At 48.0% G+C, this 24,923-nt stretch overlaps 1 protein-coding gene across 2 annotated transcripts in view; it reads left to right on the forward strand.

Moving 5' to 3' along the window:
- RASSF1 (Ras association domain family member 1) overlaps window positions 1–21,731 on the forward strand; it is a 541,383-nt gene extending 519,652 nt beyond the window's left edge. For both annotated transcript variants that reach the window (XM_069644109.1, XM_069644110.1), the window contains 4 exons: window positions 17,611–17,715; window positions 19,080–19,383; window positions 19,774–19,889; window positions 20,944–21,731. In XM_069644109.1, the coding sequence (XP_069500210.1) occupies window positions 17,611–17,715; window positions 19,080–19,383; window positions 19,774–19,889; window positions 20,944–21,090 (672 nt within the window). In that variant the 3' untranslated portion in view covers window positions 21,091–21,731. The remainder of the gene's footprint in view (window positions 1–17,610; window positions 17,716–19,079; window positions 19,384–19,773; window positions 19,890–20,943) is intronic.
- The last annotated feature ends 3,192 nt before the right edge of the window (window positions 21,732–24,923 follow it).

Genomic DNA, 24,923 nt, shown 5'->3' on the forward strand with positions numbered 1-24,923 from the left:
CGTAATGCAAGTTCGTATCGCTTGCTCTCCTTCCAGCTGCACTTGTGTGATGCTGGGTAAATCACTATGTACCCTGTGCCTTAGTCTCCCCAACCTGTTGAAAATATGAATGCTTATCGACAAATTAATCTATTGTCAACTGATGGGTGTAACCGGGACTTTGCTTGAATATTCCCCTTTGTCAGACTGGGAATCCTTCGCAATTTTACAATTTGTGTGGATATAGTCTCTACGCCTCACTCTGGTCCTTAACACCAACCAATAAGGTGGCCGGGATTAAGCTCCACCCCAGGCAGCGTCTTCAGATTTTTTTCACTGCAGTCTGTTAGACAAAGGGAATCCTTTTCATCTCTCTGAGCTTTCATCTGTTTTTTTGACAAGGCTCTTCATAACCTCACATTTTGAACTATTTCTATCAGCAAGGGTGTCTTGTTACCCACGTGAGTTTTCTGGGCTCAGGATACTAATTATTCTTGCTAATTCGTCGAGTGAAAGGTTTCCTCGAGGCACCTCATGCCAGAGGCAGTTATGGAAGGATCGACAACAGGGAAATCTTCCCTGTTTAAAGACTGCAGTAGGTGCAAATAGGTCATCTTTGTGAGGGACCCACATGAGTACTATATATATTTTTTGCTTATCCCTTATGATATTCAAACCTATCAAATCTGGGAGCCTTTCTCACAAAAACATTACTGGACAGGCACAGATGAAGGCGGCCTCTACCTCTTCCCACAGGAGTATAAGCTTCGAAGAGAAGAGTAGAAAGGGAAGACCTTCCACCCCTTAAGATCAAGAAGGGCGACAAGGGCGCTCTTATTCTCTTAAAATGGTGCAAGAGTCATAAGAGCCATCATCCTGAAGAATAAAACCAGACAAAAAGGTAAGTAACCTCTTAAGCCTTAGTCATTGGCGCGGTCGTCAAAGGGACTGCCAACTGATGTCTCCTCTACACCGCCCACAAGAGACTGTGTCGCCAAAACAAAGTGGGTCATCGACAACTATGTCCACAGAGGGTCGTTTGTTTACGGTGATTACAATTTCTTCGTCCATGAGCAAAGCTTCGTCCTCGAAGGCTTAGTCTATGGCTAAAGACTCTTCCTCCATCATCCACAAAGTCCTTGATGGAGCCGTCCGCCAGAAGACCGTAGACGGAGGGCCAGTCCATGAAAACCAGTATGGTGAGATCGCCCACCGACATCCTGTAGACAGGAAAATCAGTCTAAAGAAGAAAGTTTACATCACAGGGTCAACCGTGCACGGTTAACGACGAAAGATCTTCCCCGTCCAGAGCAGGTAGACAGGAGAAAATCACAGCAATTTCGGGCAACCTGGAAACTGCTCGAAGCCTGTCCCCGATTAGGGAAATGGTGGGATACTGAAGAAGGGGTTGGAACGTTCTTACTGGATCTCTTTGACCCTACACTCGTGCAATCAATGCAAAGGGCCATTGAAGAATTCTAAAAGTGGCAACGCGTTAGACTCAAAACGCCACCAACCACAAGACAGGAAGGTGCCTCGCTGCCACCAAGAAGGGAGGAAGGGAAACGCAGGAGTAGATTGCCTGCAAGTATAGGTTCAGAGTCCACACAACGAGGCACATTGCCTCAATGCACGCTTTGTACCTTTCCACAGCGATCATCTGAGCAGATTAGCACCTCGACTGGTCACCACAGCTTAGTAAGCCTCAAAAGCTCAAGCGTTCTCCAGCATTGGATCTTTCATGGATTCACATGCTTAGAATATTCCCCGTCAGACTGGGACCCCTCGGTACACATAGCCTTTTCCAATAGGAAAACTTCCGACACTTTTGTGTCCTATCTACGTCCTTTTAGGACCCGCCTACGCATGCTCCGTAGGCCGTGCCCGTATAAGAGGCCCGCCCCCGCGGTTCCCCTTCAGATTTCAACCGTCTCCAAAGTAGTGGGATCTCCTCGCGTTGTCTTACTATTTTGTACAAGGTTGCATTACTGGAATTTGAGTACAGAAAATGTCCTCTGTGTCAGGAAAAGCGCTGTTCCGCCCATGCGCAACGTGCGGCTTGAAAAAAGTTTACGAGGGGGACAGACATATGGATTGTATATATTGCCTCCACCCTCATCATTCGGCGGATAACTGCGACATATGCAAAGGGTTTTCTCAAAAAACCCTCAGACCGCAGTCGACGACTGGTGGCATGGCTGAATGATGGAGCGGGGGCATACCCCCCCTTGGGAGGTAGGCTCCACACAATCGGCAAAAACATCACGCCGCGCTACCTCGTCGGAACCACCGGCAAAGAAATCTCAACCGACGGAAAAAGAGTCGTCTGGAAGAGACGCCTCGTCAAAGAAATCATCTTCATCAAAAAAGCATGAAAAGGAAAGGAAATCCTCCTCGGGCGATCATCATAGATCGACCACGAGTCGAGTAAAAGCAAGTCAAGTGTGGAAAAGGCGGGACCGCCAAAACCACCTGCTAAATCATCGTCGTCGGCCCAGTCATCGGCCTCCACCCTGCCACTTACGCAGGTGGCATCCACCGTCCCACCGACGTCGACGATGGCCTCGTCGACGGGGGTTCTACAGGAGGCCTGGATGCCTGAAGTTTTTGATCCGACCCCTTGGATACTTTACTACAAGAACAGGCTGTGTTGCTGTCCTCGGAGGACGAGAATGAAAGAATAGCTGGCCCAGCAGACCTAGGGCTACGAGTGGCTGACAAGTCGTCGACGAGGGGATCCGTTATACCGGTATCTGCCCCTCTTCTCAATCCTCAATCTGTTTTGTCGTTGGAAATTCTGTCCACGCTTCAGTCGTTGTTAGTCGTTGGACCAGAGACTACCTCAGGCAAACCTGCCACAGTCACCCGTCGACGAGCCGGGCCGTCCCGTCAACCTACGCACGCCAATCTCAGCACTGGCACAAGAGGAAGGTGAGCTGCCAGATTCGGAGTCTGACAGGGGAGCCATGTCGGATATCTCATCATCCCCCTCCAGGGATCCAACCTGGGAGTCAGAGGTGGAGTTGGAAACCCCTAGAAGCCCAGCTCACCCGTCCCCTCCGGACGACATTGCGTCATTCCATTCTATGATGGAGAAGGCATGCAAAGAATTTGGTTTGTCCCAGGAAGAACAGAAAAAGGACTGTTTTTTGTTCGACCACATGGGTAAGAGAAGGACGTCTGTTCTCGATACCAATACTAGACCATGTATGGAAGGAGGGGTTGCAGACAATGCGTCACCCGTTTTCAGAGCCGGCAGTGAAAGGACGCCTGGAAAAAAAGTTTAAGGCTCCAGAGTCTACCCCCAAGTGTTTATCCTCCCAACCAACGCCAGACTCGGTGGTGTCGGCGGCGAGGAAGGCGAAGGCCCAGCACAAGTGCACGACTCCTCCTGAGAACGAAGCGAGACGACAAGATGCCTTTGGCAAAAAAGTGCTATCCGTGGGAGCGACCACAGTAAAGGCCGCAAACTCTCTGGCAATTGTTGCCAGATACGATAGGGAGATGTGGCCCAGGCTAGCTCCGTTGCTTGATCATCTTCCGGAAGAGCATAGGAAGGCAGCGATGCTACTCGTCCGAGAAGGTGAGGAAGCCTCAAATCACGCAATAAACATCGCGGTGGACCTCGCTGAGTCAGGCTTCAAGCAATTTAATAATGGGGTCGTATTACATCGACAGTCAAGGCTTAAGTGTACCTACTTCAGGCCAGAAGTACAATACAAAGTTTTAGATATGCCCTTTGAGGGAGACCTTCTTTTCGGTGAGAAGGTGGACGAAGCCCTAAAGGGAATGAAAGAGGACTCGGACACAGCACGTTCATTGGGTGCCCTCCAGAGTGGCAGAAACTACAAGTCTTTTCGTCCCTTTAGAGGGGCTTCAGGTAATTCAAGATTCTCTGCATCTGGAGACAGATCCTTTGGCAGATCAGCTTACCCCTCCCAGGGATACAGACGTGCCTCCCAAACGGCAAACCGTCGACGGAACTTCCAGACTTCCAGGAAAAGACCATCATATCCGTCGTCGTCGAGAGACGAGCAGAATAAAGATCAGCAGTGACATACAACGCACCGTTCTGGGGGGGAAGAGTTTCAGCATATGTCGACGAATGGGAACGAATAACGACGGATCAATGGGTGCTGGATACTATAAGAAACGGACACTCTCTACAATTCAAACACAGCCCTCCGCAAATTCCACCTGCGTTCACCGCTCATTCCCATCTGAAGATACTGCAACAAGAGGTAACACTCATGTTAGCAAAGGGTGTGATAGAATTAGTTCCAACATCACAGAGAGGTCAAGGAGTCTACTCAAGATATTTCCTCGTAAAAAAGCCGAACGGCAAATGGCGTCCCATTTTAGACTTACGCGGTCTCAACAAGTCTTTAAAGAGCCCAAAATTCAAAATGCTCACGCTGCAGGAAGTGATCCGCGCCGTTCAAGAGGGGGATTTTCTAGCGTCCCTGGATTTACAAGACGCGTATTTCCATATTCCAATGTGTCGGAAACACAGGAAATTCCTAAGATTTGTAATACGGCGGACTCACTACCAATTCACGGTTCTTCCTTTTGGGCTCAAGACCTCCCCCAGAACGTTCACAAAATGCCTGGCTCCAGTAGCGGCCTGGCTAAGGAAGCAAGGCCACCATGTATACCCATACCTCGACGACTGGCTGGTAAGGGGATCCTCCCCAGCGTCGACCAACACAAGTTTACAAGCCACCATGCAGCTTCTACAACAGCTGGGATTCGCCATAAACTTCGAAAAATCCTCTCTGCAGCCATCGAGATCGCTGGTATTCCTGGGGGCACAGTTCAAGACCCAGTTAGGGCTAGTGAAACCTTCTCTCGACAGAACCTCAAGACTCAATCAACAAGCATGCCGACTACGGCGAAACACCAAGATCTCAGTGAGAAAATACTTTTCGGTCCTAGGGGCCATGGCATCCTGCATCCATCTGGTGGCAAACTGTCGCCTATTCATGAGGCCAGTCCAGGAATTCCTCGCGGACCGATGGACGCAGGCTCAAGGATCGTGGTCAGACAAGATACCATCGACGACAAGCTGCTTCGGACCCTTAAGTGGTGGCAGAGTTTCCACAATCTGAACAACGGCGTACCCCTACAGGAGCCGGAGTTTCAGCGAACCATAGTCACGGATGCGTCCCTAACCGGATGGGGAGCTCACATGGGTGCACTCCAAACGCAAGGTCGCTGGTCTCCAACGGAGTCACTCCTACACATAAACGTGTTAGAGCTCAGAGCAGTACGATGGGCCTTGAAGGCATTCCTACCACACATCAAGGGCTCGCGAGTACGAATACTGACCGACAATACAATGGCCATGTTTTATCTGAGGAAACGAGGAGGGACGCGATCAAGAACTCTTTCCATAGAAGCCCAGAAAACATGGCATTGGGCATTTAAAGCACGAAATTTCCATCGTGGCTCATCACCTTCCAGGAGTGAGGAACTCCCAAGCAGACTCCCTCAGCAGAAGCATGGCCCAGATACACGAGTGGGAAATGGACACAGTTCACCTGATGAAAGTGTTCGAGAAATGGGGTCACCCCCCTCTGGACGCCTTCGCGACCAAAGACAACAAGAAATGCGAGCAATTCGCAAGCAGATGGCCTCAAGAGGGCTCCAGGGGGGAGGCATTCTCCTTCCCATGGACGGACATGTTCCTCTATGCTTTTCCCCCGTTCCCCCTCATACGGAGGACAATACAGTGGATACGCAGATACAATTGCCGGGTAATTCTAGTGACACCATACTGGCCAAGGCAACCGTGGTTCTCCGACCTGCTTCACCTGTCGCTGGAACATCCCATAGGGTTTCCGAAAGTCCCGAACCTACTATCCCGGGACAAAGGCACGGTGTGGCATCACGACCCGGACAGTCTCAACCTTACAGCCTGGCTCCTGACTTCTCGGAGTTCGGTGCTTTAGATGTTTTAAAAAATTCTGCAGGCGGCTAGAGCCCCTTCTACAAACAAATCCTACTCCTATAAGTGGCGGAGATTCTGTGAATGGTGTAGGGGACAACAGGGCCTACAACCGTTGTCGGTGACGCCGGAACAAGTTCTACCTTACCTGCTCCTCTTGGCGGAGAGGGGATTATCCTTCACATCGATAAAGGTGCACCTGGCGGCCATCTCGAGGTTCACAAGGAAAAGGCAGTGGTCTCCTCTATTTAGCGACAGACTTGTAAAACACTTCATGAGGGGTTTATTTCGAGCTTTTCCCCCGGAAAAACGTTTCCCCCCCGACTTGGAGTCTCAACACAGTGTTGGCAGGCTTAATGAAACCGCCTTTTGAGCCTATGGCCACGTCCGACATAAAATTCATTTCGTGGAAGTTGGCATTCTTGATTGCTATCACATCAGCTAGAAGAATCTCGGAACTGCAAATGCTGGTCGTAGACCCGCCATGCCTAAGATTCTTTAAGGACAAAGTAGTCCTGGCAACTAATCCTATGTTCGTCCCAAAAGTTCCGACAGTGTATCACAAACACTCCATTGTTCTCCCTACTTTCTTCGCCACACCATCATCGGCAGCAGAAAAAGCTCTTCATACCCTGGACGTTAAGAGGGCTCTGAAATTTTACCTACATCGTACACAGGAATTCAGGTCTACTAGACAACTGTTCGTCGCATATGGTCCGTCGACGAGAGGAAAAGCAATCTCTAAACAAGGATTGGCTCGATGGGTCTCATCGATGATTGCGTTTTGTCACTCTAAGGCCGGAAGGCCACTGCAAGGACATCCTAGAGCCCATTCTACAAGGTCGATGTCCTCCTCAACAGCTTTATGGGTAGGAATTCCGTTGACGGACATATGCCAAGCTGCGGCATGGTCAGTGCCCCACACGTTTACCCGCCACTCCTGCCTTGCCAGGCAGCATGCGGACGAGGTGCAGATGGGAAGAGCTGTCCTGCGCCATCTGTTTCAGTAAGGTAAGCTCCACGCTGTGGAGAATCTGTGGTCTACCTTTTTTGAGTTTATTTTATGTGGGTAAGGTTATATGAGGTAACTTATTCCTACTGTACATATGCATTGTGTAGTATGTTGAGGGTATATTACATTACATTCTCACTGCCGTCTCAAGTGTTACTGCTATACAATCTATTCTAAGCATGTGAATCCATGAAAGATCCAATGCTGGAGAAGGGAATAGTTTCTTACCTGTAACTCCATTTCTCCAGCATTGGTATCTTTCATGGATTCACATGCGCCTGCCAACCTCCCCGGAATGTAATGTATTTGATAAATTTAACCCTTCCTACTTTGGAGGGGCCGAAATCTGAAGGGGAACCGCGGGGGCGGGCCTCTTATATGGGGACGGCCTACGGAGCATGCGTAGGCGGGTCCTAAAAGGACGTAGATAGGACACAAAAGTGTCGGAAGTTTTCCTATTGGAAAAGGCTATATATGTGTACCGAGGGGTCCCAGTCTGACGACGGGGAATATTCTAAGCATGTGAATCCATGAAAGATACCAATGCTGGAGAAATGGAGTTACAGGTAAGAAACTATTCCCTTCCCTTCCCTTACACCACGGGCAAGGTCGTTACCAGAAGGTACATCACCAAGGCAATCACCACCTCCAAGAACCCAGGACACTTCAGCCCTGTTCAGTGTCCAACTCAGACTGGCAAGAGGATCTTTATGACCCAGAGCCAATGGATGACCCAAATAGGGACTTCTCTGATCGGGATGCTCGGGACGATGAGGAAGGGGACCTTTCCAGGGATACACTGGATCAAGGTACAGATGAATGGTACACCTATATTCCTGACAATGAAAACATGACTCATCATGGGATACTTTGCCACTGGATGATATTGTGTCATTGCACACTATAATAGCTAAGGCAGCTGAGCTGTTTCAGCTTCAGGTTTCCTTTGAAGAAAAGAAGTCTGTGCTCTACGAGCATAGGGACCAACACAGACGATCCGTGACCACCATCCCAATTCTCAACACTATATGGGAAACAGGGGAGATCTGTCCCCTTACCTACCCCGATCTGGTTTCTCGGCCGGAGAGAAAATATAAGCTCCTGATACAACGCTCTTCTACCCAAGGGGCCACACTAAGCCTGATTCTGTAATTACCTTTGCGGCAAGGAAAAAGCTATGCAGCTCGCCCTCGCAATTGACCACTCCTCCAGACAAAGGTCGGAAACTGGAAAGCATGGTCAGCCACGCTCACCGTAAGAGCAGCCAACGTGCTGGCAATGATGGCAAGGTTGGACAGGGAGCTCTGGCAGAGAATGTCAAAGCTGGCAAAACATCCGCCAGCAGAATTCCAAGAGGAGGCAAAGGCCATTGTGGGAGATGGTGAAGCCACATCCGATCACATGATCGACACATCGGTAGACTTGGCCAAATGTGGGTTTAGACAGATGGCGCATGTTACAGTGCTCAGACAGGCCTAGATGAAGGCAACAAACTAGGTGTCTGCTCAGATGTTGCACATGCTTTTTGATGGGCAGGACTTTTTCGGCCAAAAAAATAGTTTACCTGAAGGGGATCAGATCTGATACGGACACAGCGAGGGCAATAAGATCACTGGGGGATAAAGAGGACTGCCATCCCTATGGTGGCTCCTCCGCGAGATAAAGGGGGTATAACTGATCTTCCTCGTACCAAGCCGGCAACCGGTATAACGGTCAACAACCAGATGCCACACGCAAAGAGGTAGGTGGAGGTTGGGCCAAGCGAGGGCCCAGTCTAGGCAAAATTGACGAGCGATCTATGCGCACTCTTATGGGAGGATGAACGAGCCAACACTCGCACCATTGGCAAAAATGTACAGCTGACAGGTGTGTGTTACAGGTGGTGCAAACAGGATACAACCTAATTTCTGGGTCCCCCCCCCTCTTCTCTACCTCTAACCTTGAAGGGTCCTTCTGCTGAAGCATCTGAAAGTAGAAGTGGACAAGCTTCTACAAAAGGCGTCCATAGAACTTGTCCCACAAAACAAGAGAGGAAAAGGGTTCTATTCTAGGTTCTTTCTCATCAAGAGGAAAAACACAGTGGCAACCAATATTAGACCCAAGGGCATTAAACAAATTCATCAGATTCATGCAAGTCAAGATGACGTCTCTTCAGCAGGTTCTTCCATGGTTAAACAAGAGACTTCCTGGGGACCCCAGATCTGTACTTCCATATTCTGATCACCCGGTGCACAGACAGTATCTGAGGGGCTCTGTGTGGCAAGCACCTTTTCATTTCTGCGTGCTACCTTTCGGCCTCAATCGGCCCCCTGGGTATTTATGAAGTGCCTAGCGCCAGTGGCAGCACACCTCAGGCAAGCGGGGATAGAGGTATTTCCATATTTAGATGAATGGCTAATAAAGGGATGTGCGCCGCCATGGCAGTCACAAAGATCAGATCAATTCTCGAAACCTTAGGCTTCTCCAACAAGACCAAGTCTAGTCCTTTACTGGCACAAACCGCTCTCTTCCTCGTGGCAGAGTTGGAGACACTCATCCCCAGAGTATGACTGTCAGTGGAGAGAACTGCGATGATGATGGGTCTGGTCTCGTGGTTTCTCGAGAATCCCTCCCACGATACGTCTGTTCAAATCCCTCCTGGGCATGATGTCCTCTTGTATAGAACTGATTCCCAACTGCTGGTTTCGAATGAGGGCAATTCAGGAGGCACTGGACCACCAATGGACGCAATCCTACGGCTCGTGGTGTTTGCCTTGCACCATCCTTCCACAGGGTGCTGCAGTGGTGAAACGACGAAAAACATTAACTCGGGGCATGCTGTTTCAAGCACCCACCTCAACATTGCTCCTCAGAATGGATGCATACCTCTCAGGTTGGGGAGCACATCTGGGGGAGCTTCAGGCGAAGGGCGCATGGTTTGTAAGAAAACTAGTCTCCACATCGTTTTAGAACTCTGAGCGATCTGCTGGGTGTTGAAATCATTCCAGCCGGTATTGGAGGGCCACGTAGTCTGTCCAAACGGACAGTACAACCTCCATGCATTACACCAACGAAACTGGGGATTCTCTCGGCGGAAGCGCAAAGGCTATGGAGTTGGGCTCTCAAACACAAAGGTCACCTCCATGTACCTGGAGAAAGTCCCTGGGGGGACGCCTTCTCCCTGAAGTGGGCAGGGCGGTTCCTCTATGGGCTCCCTCCAATACGTTTGTTTGCCTGAGTTCTGCGGCGAATGAAGGAGCAACCTTGACAAATGATACTCATAGCCCCGGCTTGGGCACTTCAGGCTTGGTACCCAACCCTCTTATGACTCACAAGAGGCGCCCATTTGCCTCGGACCGCACCAGCAGCTGTTGACTCAACAGGAAGCCAACATTCTCCACCATGAACAACAAGTCTGTCACTCAAAGCATGGTTCTTGGACAGCGAATGCTGGCAAAGAGACACTGCCCGAGTGCTGGGACGTCATTGGAGCCTCCAGGGTGCAATCCACCCGCTACGACGCCAAGAAATGGACATGCTTGACCACATGGTGTACAACGTCACAACTGAACCCGCTTACTGTATCAGTAGACCAAGTGTTACCTTGCATTTTACACCTGGCCAAGAGTGGGTTATCTCAGTCATCCATTAATGTGCATCTCTTGGCCATCTCAGCCTATGCCCCAGGCCCACATCACTCTTCACTAATCGCTGACCCAGCGGTCAAGGTGTTTCTCTAAGGATTACTATGTACTTTCCCCTCTATCACCCAAGCCGGTGCCCTTTTGGAGTTTGAATACCGTCCTGTCAGCACTTCTGGCAGCACCGTATGAACCACATCCATAGATATGATTTGAGATTTGTATATTGCAAAGTCGCCTTTTTAGTAACCATAACGTCAGTGAGACGAATTGGTGAGCTACAGGCCCTCTCTGTACAGAACAGCCATTCACAATTTTTCAGGACTGCGTGATTCTCAGCCCGCACCCCAAATTCATTTGGAAAGTGTTTTCTCAAATGACGTTATCGGAGCGAATAGTACTCCTATCTTTTTCAGCGAGCACTTATCAGACACGAAGTGCACCCATCACTCTTTTGGTCGCTCACGGGCACTAAAGTTCTAAATTCAAAGATTTTCGTACCTCTTCCAGACTTTGGGTGGCTTTCTCCGGCTACACTAAAGGGCAGTGCATATCAAAGCAAGGTATATCACTTTGGGTGACGAACTGCATCAGTCACTGCCACCAATACAGAGGCGATCCAATCCCCGCCCCACCTACTGTGCACTCCATCAAAGGGCAGTGACAGCAGCCTTTCAGGCGGCAGTGGAGATTTAAAGATACTTGTAGAGCGGCCACCGGGAGCACGCTCCCTATGTTTGCCAAGCATTACTGCTTCGCAGAAGACGCCAGAAGGGAGTTGGTGGTCGGACAGGAAGTCCTCTGCCACCTGTTTTCAGAAGATGGGAGCAGCCTATGTTCACCCTCCTTCCCTTCTATTGTAATCTAGCATGCATTACATTTCAGGTGCTCTGCTTTGTGCAGACAGGTACGTGACCTGCTTCACTGCTTGGTATTCCATTCAAATATGTGAATCTATGAAAGATTCAATGCTGTAGAAGTCTGTTACTATAACTATTTCTCCGGGATTGGCGATTACTGCACGGCCAAATTGCTCAAAGGAGAATTGAATGCAATTTCTTGGTTGAGTTCTGACACATATATGTGGGAGGTGGGTTTAGGGTAATAATTAGGGGAGGCTAAGGGGATGGGGGCTAGTGAGTGCCTTTTCATGCATATTGGGCAATCTGTATAGCTTTTTTCCTGTGGAAAAATGTATATGTATAATTAATTTTAAATGACTGGAGTATTCCCAGTCTGACGTCATGGAATAGTCATGCATGTGACTGAGATGTCAATGCTGGAGAAATACGGTTAAAGGCAAGCAACCAAGACATTGCAGCCCATATGGTAATGTTATGCACAAAATCCGAATGTTTGCTATGTGTAGTAGTAGGAAAAGCCGATACTTGACATACCTCCTAAAAATCACATGTATCAAGCTTTTTTTGCCGCAGCGCTATAACATTTTGACATTTTGTAAATCATAAAGCAAAGTAAGCCAGAGCTCTCGTTTCTTGTGGCAATGCACAATGCTATACAGTGCTGTTTTTGCTTTGATTTCTGGGACTTGTAAAAAATAACTGCAAGTCCCAGCATCCAAAGGGGTGGGGGAACAGTACTGGGTGGCTGCCTCACGCACGGCCACAAGAACTTTAGAGCTCTAGTTGAACGTCCTCCCATTGTGTTTTTTAAATATCTCCGATTTATACTAATCTCATTAGTGTTCTATGATTGGGATCTCGTGCGTATGTTAATGTTAGGATATTTGTACCGCGCACTATCACCACCGTAGTGGTCCCCTGAGCTCTGGGGAAAAAAGGGAGGGACTGGGGGAGTTAGTGGCATGAGCTGGAGAAGTACAAGGGAGCAGTGATGTTCTGTTGGCGTATGCCCGAATTCATGCTTCCCAGCTATCTACCCCCTTTTAAAGGCTGTGAATTTTTGAGATGCAGGTATTTTTTAAATACAATCTGGCGACTGGTCAAGCCAGAAGCTTGTGATAGCTTAGTGTAGCTTTTTGCTGCATTGACTACAGCCTTTTCGCTTTGCTGAGATCCAATTTCCACTTGTGAAGCATGGATGTAACCTGATTTCTTAAATGGTACAAAAGTCCTGCTTGGCTACGGAAGAGCTGCGTGTAATTTGATGTCAGACCGGGAAACCACATACCATTAACCATACTCCGTTGGGCAAGTTATAGCATTATACTAACTCTCATTGCCCTATGGAGGAAGTAGAGGCATGGCCAGTCTTGTGATGTCTCCTTCGAAGCTCCTTTTTTTTTTTTTTTTATTTTTATTTTTTTGGGGGGGGGGTGGGGGTTTGTATTGGTGTTTATCAAAAACGTTTACACTAAAGAAAAGCACATATATACACATTAGGAGGAACGTCCGGTTTAACTGTTGTGCTGCACTAGTATAGCATAACCAGTAAATGTATAGTTTTAAAATGTACACATTTTCTGCTAAAAAACACGTGCATCTTGATATTTAAAAAAATGAAGCGGAGCAATGATTATTGAATTGGGAGTGCCCGCTTGTTAGTCTATCTCAAAGTGGAAGAATAAGAAATTCACGCATATTTACAAAATTGTAAAATGGGTATCGCCCCATAATTTTGCAGCAAAAATCCCAAATTTCGGATGTCCCATTCCATTGCATATTTGTGTGGGGGCAGGGGTAAAGGTAATAAAAAATGTGGATGAGTATTGGGAGAAGAGGAGGGCTGCAGGGGGTCTCCCCCCGCATATATATTGGGTGAAAGGAAGAAAAAGGGTTATTTTAGATTCGATATTTTATTTTCGAAAATATCATACATCAATCTTAACTCTAAGGGGAAAGTATCGATCAATAAGTGCTTCAAAGATTCACAGGACTTGTCTTTACAGAGGTGTGCACCTTCGGTAAGAAGCCTCTAATAAGGCCCATTTTTGCAGAATGCCCAACAGGTTCAAACGAAATCTCAGAAATACATGGTGAAATAAAAGAACCAGGAAAGTGTGTGTTACGTACTTTGGAAGGGGTACCACTGACTGGTATATGGAGTACACAAGTCACTATGTAAATTATACCACGAAATAGTATTTTGATCCCGGCTTGATGATTTTAATTCACTTGTACGTACTTGCCGGATTGGCTAGAAAATATAGCCTCTGGGAGTCAATATCTCTAAGAAAATTAGCACACGTATTTAATGGGCAAAACTCTGGAATGTTATGTATGAACTTGGTGCCAGGCTCCGGATTCCTTTCAAACTCTCTAGACTATTCTACTTCCATGCTTGCCCTCCGAGTCCCAGACTTTCCAGAAAGGAGCGCAGGTATTGATTGCAGAAGATCATTGATAGCCGTGCCTTCCCCTCCTGCCATGAAAGAGTGCAGGAAGTAGCTCTGCTACTTGAGCCAGGACTTGCCTAATAGCGCCTTTCTTAAGGCGCACTCGTTAAACCAGTTCCTTGGTAACCAGCACCTTCATAATATCATTTTGGCGAGACTTGAGCTGACTTGCTACAAAAAGCAATGGCTCGTGATGAAGGGAGAAATGAGGACTTCGCTGAAGCCCCAAACGAATTCTGTTATACTTAGAAAATGGAATATATATATATATATATATATATATATATATATATATATATATATATATATATATTTATTTATTTTTTGGTTTGTAATCCAGTCAGATCTATTTGGGAAAGCGTGCATTATATCACCATGTTCTTATCTTGGCTTTGTCTGGCCATATACAAGTGCTGGTTGTCATGTTTGCAAATGTGCCACATTTTATTACAATCTACTTGGCAAAAACCTAATCCCGAGTCCTCGTATTATTGGCTTCACTGATGTGAATGCACAGGGATCTGCGTGAATTTTCCATTGCGGAAAAGTCTGCAACGGAAAAGTTCACATAAGAAATGTATCAACCGCAAAGATTCGTACATTTCCCATGCGAACATACATTATAAACCCCTACAAACTCACACCCCCGCCCTACTTAGACGCGCTAAGTCCCTGCGGCGCCAGTTCCCTTCCGTGATCAGGCTCTGGCGCCGCGGGGTCCCTTTTTTTTTTCTTCCAGCGTAATTAATAGTTCAGTAGTAAAAAGATGCACCAGTGAGCGACTATGCTAGTCATTCTTGCTCAAGGTAAGCACAAAGAAAACCAGTATTGTTGCAAGAGCCTTATGCTTTGTTGGAAAGGAACGAGGCCCTGGCGAAAAGTAGAATGATGTTGGTGTACAGGGCTAGTTTTCTTCCCGAACCCACCATGTGATCATGTTTAACTGTATTTGTTCTTAGTTTGATGGTCATGGGCTTCATGTCAACGTGAAGAGGCCACAATGTCAGTCGGGCACCCAGACTCTGGTGAATGGACGCACGTTTCCCTTGACTCTGGTTCCCAGAGTCAAGGGAAACGTGCGTCCGTTCACAGGTATTCTGGTAGAAGGGTAGAAGAGCTGGATTAAAGACCACATTTTTGTATACAAAGTAACTGGGTGGAGCTAACCATACCATTCAGTGTCCTCGACCTGGATCATCTGCAATCATGGGGATGGGTGCAGCATAGGCACTTCCTCTTGTGTGCTAAAAGATTGCAACAATGCGAATCCACAACATCTACGGGTTTTAGGTTGGCTTACTGTGTCAAGTGCTCTTTACACAGGTCGCTGGTGGCCCAATATTATCTAAAAAAACTAAAAAAAAAATAAAAATAAAAAAAAACTCAAAAGTGAATTGCCATTTGCCTGGTGGGAGGAAGGGCATAGTGAGGGATACAATTCTGCTGAGCTTTGAAATGAAAATCGGCATTTGTTAATGGGTATAGTGGGATGGTAGTGCTCCAATGCATGCAAGAAACCTAGAAAACCTTCTTCTGCACATCCAGTTATTCACCTCCCCATCTGTACACCACCCCTACGCACGAACATCCCCCGTTCACCCCTCAGTTACCATACTCTGGCCACAACATTCATCATCTTTGGTGTGAAAGCAGTCTTCTCCCAAGTCCCTCTATGAGGGCCAGCAAAGAAACGCATTTGTCTAATTTACATTGAACAAGTTAATGTTTGCAAGGCACTTGAGGGTCTGCCTTGTTTAAATTCTATGGCCTCCTAACTGAATTCTGGGGAAGTTGGTTCCCTTTGCAAAACCTACATCGAAATTCCTTTTGGAAGTATATTCTTTGATCCCATGTTTGGTTTTGATTTCCATGTAATATGTAATTTTTATTTAATTTGTTGTTTGCCCCCACTACCCCTCCCAATTTAGCTTGTATTCTCTCATTCCTGAGCTAAGTTTATGTAGGGGGAATGCGAAATAACATTGCCTGGAATTTGAACGTAAATTTGAACGTAAAGACTGGTTCTAAGTATTCTAGGGTCCTAGAAGGCCACATAATCGGCCAAACGGCTTTTTAAACCATGGAGGATTTTTAAGGGTAACAATTTGTTTCAATCAGGACTTTAAAGTGTAGGAGGCATGCAAAAGTGAACTTGGGCACTTTTTGAGAATTGGCAAAAAGACTAATCATTTTTATTAGGGAGAAAAGACTAATACTGTGATTTTGATGAATTATTGAGGTCTGGAACTTAGTTCGATAATAAAATTTAGTTTTATGGACTACAGAAAATTACTGCCTTTAATGTACAAAAAATGTATTCTCTTGTTCTCCGCAAATGTCGTATTTCGCATGTTAAGTGGTACAATTGTGCAGAAAAAAAAATTTCATCGGTTTCTCTGTTCTTTCTATACTAGCCAGGGATAACCGGTATATCGCGCTACTTAGCACTGGGCTATGACAGAGGAGGGTGTAAAGGCACAGCCCGTTCTATTTATGTACTCCTATTAAACACATTATTAAACCAACAAAACTGCCCTCGGGCTGGGAGGTTGAACTGTCAAAGGTAGGTGACTTCACCTGCTTTGCCACCTGCCAAGGTGCGGTTTACTGTGCACCGAAAGGAATTGTGTGGGTGGATTGAATTCTAAGCAAGCCGACAATTGATTGCTGGGTTTGCCCTCCTTGGCTAAAATGGTTTCGCTCTAACTGCAGGTAACAGTCGTGCTTGGATTAGGTAAATGAGTTCAGTGAGGTCCTAATGGTAGAGGGCCCGTAGTAAGAGTGGAGCGCCTATTGAAGTGACCGCTCATCTTGATTGCAGAGGCATCACTGCCTTAACGCTTGCTAATCAGCAGGTCCACCAATATTGGAGTTCCTCTTCCAGTTTATACGCTTAGAACCTCATACAACCCACCTTGATAAAGACCCCTGTTGGACTGAAACATGTCAGTACCTTGTATGTCAATACACCATCCTTTGAACCTAACCGAAGTGACAAGAATTTCACTCGGTGCTCTATATATTCAACCCAATCGGTCAATGACTAATCTCCAGTGCCTCATTGCATGTGGTTCTTACAAACCCCTTTTCTACCTTAACTGGGACAGAAAGCAGTGTCCCTCAAGAACCCATCAACCAGCAGCAGGATTCCCTAACTAAACTACCATGTCCAGCGCAGTGATCTAGCTTTCCCAGTGCTCTACCCCCAACCCTATTGCAGGGGATACTGGTTTGTCTCGGAAAATAAAAATGTCAAGCAATATATTACTGGTCGGGCCCCATCCATGACCACTTTCGTCAGATTAAATAATGAAGGCTGAAGTTTGGGGTCTTTTGAGTGTTCTCTCCTTGCAGAGCCAGGATGCAGACTGTGGCATCAGACTAGGAATTTGGCACTTGAAAGTAGGTTGCATCTTCTGATATGTTGCAGTGTTTTTTGTGTGAGGTCAGATTCTCAAACCCCTCTTATCTGCAGTCTGCCCTCCAAGACCCTGGTCTAAATCCAAACTCTCATGTCTCTGGAGATTTCTCAATGTGCCAAAGGGATGCTTTTCAAATACCACAAATGTTTCGGAATTTCCACAATTTCTTCTTCTTCAAACAATTGTTTTATTTTTAAGTGCAAACAAATTGAATTTGGTCGTGCTGGGGACAAGAGGGGCTCACCTGGTTCTGGAGCAGACAAAGGGAGGCTTGAGAAGTTGTGTACATAAAAGGCATGTTTCTTTTTCTGCAGGATGAGAAGGTGGAGCGAGAGCAGCCGGTGCTGTCCCGAAGAGAAATTGAACTGAAGATAAAGGAGTACAATGGGCAGATGAAGAGCAATTTGTTCATGAGCTTGGTGAGAGCCAGTGGGGGGTGAACATTCGGGTAGGCATGAGTCTACAGATCAGTGGGGCTCTGAATGGCTGTTGCCCGCAGGTGACTCTGGTGTTATGGCAGGGGTGTCCAGCTCCAGGGGTCTGTGGCTCTCCTGATGCCTTAAGGACTGACTCACATGATCCTTCAACATCGAATATACTCCGCTAGAGCTGATGGCAGTTGTAGTAAAGGTCCAGGACCCCTGATGAAGGGGGTTTGAGGGAGAGTATGGTGACTTTGCAGGAGGGGGGCAGGTTATGAAGTTTTAATGATTGAAGGGGAGTTTCTCTTGTCAATGTGCTGTTTTCAGCAATATGTCATAAACAGTGTGAAACTGGAAGGGGTGTTGTGCGGCAGGTGGTCTTTTCAGCGCTGTGGGACCCAGTAGTATCAGGGAGGTGTGGGGACTCGCAACAAGAAAGCAACCCCTATAAAAGGACATGGCTCTGTAAGTGGAGGGGGGGGGGTTGCTCCCCCCCCAAGGCCACCCCAAAAGGGTGTCTGAGGAATTTGGCCATAATGTAGTCTTTGAAGAGGTGACTCGAAGGAGCCTCTGTGAGAGTGAGAGGGTTGATGCATAGTGTATTTAATGTGAAGGGCTCTTTGGGTAACTCGGGAGGCTCTGTGAGGTTTCACCTGAGAAAGGAACTGGCAGTGGAGAGCAGAACCCTGGACCCCCTAAGCTGCATTCAGAGCATGCTAGGGCGGTTGTATATATACCGATGAGTGCTCTCCCTCCCTGACATGATCATGGACGTCAGGGGAAGGTGTGGGGGGAATTTTGAGGCAGTGATTTCTTGACTTGGACATGGCTAGGTAGCTTCTGGCTCCATGCTTGCCACTAGTCCCTCACCCTTGGGATCCCCATTAGTTGCCTGGCTTAATCGGAGACCGTAGTCTTTAACCTACACCACCCCAAACGGAGACCATCGTCTTTATCCCATAACACCAAGATCTGAACATATGCTCCCTTTCCGACTGCTTCAACAATTGCATAACCAACCCTTCTCCCCAGTTTGTCCTCCTAGCATCACACTATCCGGCTCCTTTACCCCATTGATGGAAGGATGTGTAAGAGCTGCTGTCTCCAATTTCCCTGTAGCAAAACCCACCCTTACAACCCTCCCTCAGATTAGAAAAATGCACACTATCTCTCGCAATGTTACAACATTCCCCCTTCCGCAAACTGACTTCTAATCCTCTGTGTGCAATTCACAGTTCCTGGTAGTATCATTCTCCCCTACTGTCCCTACCTCTCACCATAGCCCCGAAATCGGCACATACATGATTGTGGCATCTTTATCCCATCTCCCCACTCATGATTCCTTTTTATTTCCTCCTTAGAGCAAGGATGGCTCTTACACTGGTTTTATCCGTGTGCAGCTGAAATTGATTCGACCTGTCTCAGTGCCTGCATCCAAGAAGCCACCATCCATGCATGATGCCAAAAAGTCTGCTTCCGGATCGCGCGCCCAGTCTGTGAAGAGGAGAACTTCATTTTACCTCCCCAAGGACACTGCCAAGCACCTACACATAAGCTCACGTACCCGGGCCAGTGAAGTGATAGAGGCCCTACTCAAGAAGTTTATGGTGGTGGACAACCCTAAGAAATTTGCCTTGTTCGAAAGAGCTGAAAGAGAAGAGCAAGGTAATAAAAAAGCATAACTTTTATATTTGCATGCTGCAAATGTTAGTTTGAGGCTTCTGATGGAAAATCTCCATCACACCTTGCTCGTTTGCAGGTAGTCTTGAGTGTGCAAAATCCTCCAGTGGCTGGCAGAGTTGATAGTGCTCTTTGTTGTTGGGTTTCCAAACTGCATTGATAGACCTCTTGTACCATCCACAAGTGTGAGGAACTGTGCCATTTTAAACTCAACCACTACCCCCTGCAGGGTCAGACTTGTTGCAGCACCCACTGTAGATTCTGGTGATCCTGCTGCATTTCTTGCTGAGTTGGGAGTCTCAGTGTTGGTTATCGTTTGTGTGCTGGTGAATCTTTGCCCTGGGACACCTCCTAAATCTTTACATTTTCTTGTAGTTTACCTCCGCAAGTTGTCAGACGAGGAGCAACCCTTGCAGTTACGACTGCTGGCTGGACCCAATGAGAAGACTCTGAGCTTTGTTCTGCGAGAGAATGAGACTGGGGAGGTCAATGTAAGTATGGCCATGCTGATTTTGTGTAATTTTACCAATGGAACATTTAATACTACATTGGGAAACTGTTCACCACAATGTGTATTCCTTCTGTACTGAAGGCCCTTTGTGTTGCTGTGGAGTCGCTGCACGAAACTCGGTGCTTAGTGTACCGGGTTCTGCAATGGGGTTGGTCTGAGAGAGAATCTGTGCAGATCTCAGTGGAGGAAGCCCTCCACTACCTCCTCTGTATGGGAGCAGATATGCTCTCAAGCAGGCTGGGGCCTGACTACACCGTGGACTTTCAGCCAGCTGCGTATCTGGACAACTGTTGAAATGGCTTAAGTGGGTGGTGGAGAGGAACTGACCCGTAGCAGTACATGTGAATTCTGCACCAGAATCAAAGTTGCTTATGCCAGTCAGGTACACCCATTAGCAGAAAAGGGATGCATAGGCTCGCTGATGCCAAGCAGTACTGGTTTGTAACACAGCAGAGGTGTCGCTCGAGCAAAGAGTAAGCTGTCACTCAAAGGCTGCTGTTTTCGTTACGCTTTCGGCACGTCTTGCATTAGTGCTTGTATATATCTAAAATAACAGTGCTCCTGTACTGTAATCCAGACTCTAAACCAGGACAGCATGTGTTAAAACAGAATTAATTTAGATGGCTATTAGTTTGATCCTTTTCCATCCAGTTAGCAGCGATTGATTAGGCTTAGTGGGATACTTTGGGTGCCTGTAGTCTGCTCTAGATAAAAATGGTACACTGGAGCCTGTATTCGGTATGTAAGGGAGGGTTCATGGTCAGTTGTAAAGGCTGCCGTTGTCCTAGGAGTCACTCTAGTGTTCTTGATCAGCTACATGCGTTACTATTCTACGGTGTTGCAGGGTTTGATTATAGGGTAAACCAACCCCGTCAGATCAGCCTTCAGATATTGGTAAGCTAAATGGACCCCACGTTAGTTATGTCAACCTAACCTCGGGGGCATGTGGGGGTGAGGCATGATAGACGGTCAATCGAATAATGTGCCCCTGTGGGCCTCCACAAAAAAGTAATCTTTTTGTTCCTTCTCTGCAGTGGGACGCTTTCAGCATGCCTGAGCTCCACAACTTCCTTCGCATTCTCCAGCGGGAGGAAGAGGAACACGTCAAGCAAATTCTTCAGAAGTATGCCCGTTGTAGGGAGAAGATGGAGGAGCAGCTAACCACCCGTCCCCCAGGCTGAGTGGTTTCTCCACTGCCCTAAATTAATGGGACACTACAAAATGCCTCTTGAATGCAGCGTTGGAGGAAAAGGGTGCAAGGCGGCGAGGTTGTGAGGTCCCCAGACCTGTATGCAGATCCCATTTGTTTGAAAGATGGGCTCTTTGAGTGGTGGAACTACAAGGGCACACCAGAACAGGGGCGGGGATATGTCTGTACGCGTGTGCCCTGTCTCGAGGACTCGGTTGCAATGCCAGTGCGTAGGATGGGAGACACAGGAAGAGTCTGCATGAGTGAATGTATTGGTACCCAGGATGGTGTGAGTGAGCCTCTTGGGAGCATCAGTATGTACAAAACTAGTCCCTGCGGATAAGTCCAAACACATGTGGTGTCTGAAAGCGATAGTGAATGTGGGAGGGAGGTGGGACCCTCTACAAGTAACGGCAACGGCTGACACCTGGTCACTGGTGGCCATATCAGCCAGTGTTTATTTTTATTTAATTTTTTATTTTTTTAAAATCTACTTTTTTTTGCCTCCTGAGATTCTTTATTCTGTGACTGCCATTTCTCTCGATCTTTTTTTTGATATTTAATAAAAAGCTGATTTGTTCCACTCTGATCTCATTAAAATCATCTTTTTTTTAATAAAAACATTTGGATGTCCATGGTCTGATTCTCTGCACTTTTTCAAACTTTAGCGTTCCTTTTCTGTGCATGAGCACGTTTACCCTAGTTGCTACAAAACGGTCCCTCCAGCCCCAGTCTCCCACTAGCTATATTGCTGCCCTGCTAGCAACACCCAGGTCTGTCTGTTCGGCCCAATTCTGTGTCTAGAGATCCTACGCATTGCCCGGGTTTCCTCAATGTTTGCAGCCATTTTGTTGTAGGCTCTATGGAAAAGTTCGTTTTCCACCCACTTTGTCAAATGTTCATGTTTTATTTAGATTTACCCCATACGTATGATTATTTTCCATGCATCTCCGGAATGGAAACTGATCACGCCCTCAGCAGCATTTAGAAATTCCAAAAGCCTGGCAGATGCACTCTTTTTCAGTATAGGACTACTATTACATATGCTCCCTGCACCAACAGTCCTTTTTCTCCACGCGGATTGAGTTGGAGCTCAGCACAGCAGCTCTATACTGACACCGAAGTTCCTTTTTTGCATTCCCTGCACACGTATGCTTTGAGAAGGTGTCCTGGAACTGGGTCCAAATGTCGCTCATGAAGGAGCCACGTTGTCGAATGTCACCCTGTAAGTTGCCGAATGTCACCCTGTAATCCTTCCACTCCCGCCTTCTCCATGTCCCTTTTTGGGGGTGGATCCTCCACTGCACCCTCTTCCTGCAACCCTCTCCCCCCCTGCCTTTTCCCGCTCCCCTTACTTCAGCGGCACCGCTCCTTCATTCTGGTCTCTATTTTGCTGTTCCAAAGCACGGGGTACTGAGTCAACAAACTGCTATGGGCTTTGGTGCTTCGGGATAGCCGTCTGGAGACCACAATCCCGTGTCATGCAGCAGGCTCATTTTTCTGCTGTGGGCTTGCACACATTTTTTGGCATGCTAAGGTGCAGACCATGCTTGGACGCTGTGCATCCCTTTCCAGCTGCAATCTTTAGTTGCGTCTTTGCAGGTAGGAAGTGTTATTTTTCCACTTGCTTCCTCCTGCTAACCTCCCCCCAACCCCCAAAGGATTTCTTGGAATTGTATCTAAAATGATAAGTAAAGCTCTAGTTTCTACGGCCTGGTCACCCATTTGTCATGTGCCATTTAGTGAGGAGGGACTCGAGAGATCCCTTTCTCTGCCATAAGAGGTTTCTACTGCAGACTACTTGAGGGAGGTGCTTAGTGGCCCAAAGTCTAGTGATTGGGGACAGGTCCCACTGTCCTCCGTACAAAGTCCCTCCTTAACAGGCTTATGCTGGCCAGAAGGTTAAGGGTTCTGGCAGCTTAACTTCAAAGGCAACGTGAGCACAGTCTCCTTGTTGGAGAGCTTTACAAATTCACAGGCATCAGAGCTCTGGTCTTCACTGGACGCAAGGCCCCCTTGGGAAGTTTACCTCTCATTTTACCCTGGGGGGGGGGGGTATGGATTCATCAGTTCCTCCTACCAGTAGAGGACATTCACTGCTGGAAGCATTCACAGCATGTAAAGCTACACCACCAAGCAGGGGCAGGCAAGGTAAAGTAACTTAAAAAATGTCTTGGGCTCGTGACACCTCAGTCATTGACTTCCAGCCCAAACATGGATGCACATCCCTCTGGGGTGCTTGCATTGCATCCCTCGCCCATGAAGAGTCTAACATGCCCCGTGGAGAAGCATTTTGATGGCGAGGAACCTTTGAAGGGCAGTTCTGGTGGGCCCGGCTCTACATTTATGCCAAGGATACATTTTTACCCCAATGAATGAGTGGTTGGCCCCATAGTTCCTAACATTCCCCATGCTGTTAAGGTTCTCAAAACACACATGTATTGGACTGTTCTGGGTCTCGCACCTAGAGACTCCCCTATTCTCCAGCATGGGGTCTGGCATGGATTCACATGCTCATGAATATTCCCCGTTGTCAGGCTGGGAATCCTCGGTAAAGAAAAAACCAGTATCAGTTTCGTTTCTGATCTGTCTTTCGTAGTAATAACCAATCACTGGTCTCTGCGTCATACTGACCACAGCCAATGACTGCCCTCTACCTAAGCCCCGCCTCTGGCAGCCATCTTCAGATTTTTACCGCACGTTCATGTGTTGGGATCCTCGTGCTATTGCTCTCGAGCGTTAGTGCTATTTTTCGCGCTTTTTCACAAAAAACTTCGATTCTTTCGGTCAAAAGAGCCTCAAGCTCCACCGATCCTACATCCGATCAACGGGGACCCGTGTCGGATTCGTCTGTGCCCCTCAAGGGTGAAGATTTCGTCGAGCTACACTTCGGAGGACTCCAGAAGCTTCTCAGGCCCGGTCTCGGAGATGGCCCAGGAGAAGGGAAGCTCGACGCCCGGAAAGCTGTTCAGGGTCTGCCCTGGATGCCAGCTGCAGAACGTCTTTAAGGAGGACGAACACTTTCTGCCTTTACTGCCTTCATGAGGACAAGACGCACGTGGAGAAGGACTGTGCGTTTTGCGGCAACATGTCGGAACGGACCATGAAGGACCGCCATCAACGTCTCGCCAACTGGCTGGAGGGTAAGCGCCCGTCTGGCGAGAAGAAGAAGAAATCTGAGCGGTCTTCTAAGACCTTTGAGGGCGCCCCGGCGACGGGGGCCCAACATAAGGCTAAGCACCGCGAGTCCGCTGGCACCAGGAGCGCCGAACGGTCGGGCTCTACGGGCGCCAGGCAGGGCGCACCCTCCCCGGCACCATCAACCACGAGCCAACGCTCTGGGTCGGGTAAGAGGAAGGCCGAGCACCCGGCGAAGCTCCTGGAGAGGCCCCGGTCGAGCTCTAAGGCAGAGGAGGAGCGTGGCAGTGCCCCCTCCCTCAAGGATAAGGCGGTGAGCGCACCTAAGGTGGTGAAGGCCTTGATCCATCCGACCAAGCCCTCTATCGAAACGGTCGCGGCGGCCCTGGCTCAGCCTGTGGAGGCTACACCAGTGGTGGCGACCTCGGGGGCCCAGAATCTCCCTGCCTCCTCGGAGGGAGTCTTCTTTTGTGCCCATCGATAGGACCCCCGTGAAACCCTCCGTGGGGAAGAAGGGGGGGCAGGGCGTCGTCGTAGATTCGGCCTCAACCTCAGAAGAGGAGCTGATCGAGGTCTTAAGCCACGGCCCAGGCGTGGAAGAAGGCCAGCCCGTCGGAATGGACCCCGACGCAGGTGACGACGACGACATCGTCGAGGATACCGACGGGGCCCCTGCTCGCCCGTCGG

Source organism: Ambystoma mexicanum, chromosome 2p, assembly GCF_040938575.1.
Source record: "Ambystoma mexicanum isolate Mex_15411 chromosome 2p, UKY_AmexF1_1, whole genome shotgun sequence".
Lineage (NCBI taxonomy): Eukaryota > Metazoa > Chordata > Amphibia > Caudata > Ambystomatidae > Ambystoma > Ambystoma mexicanum.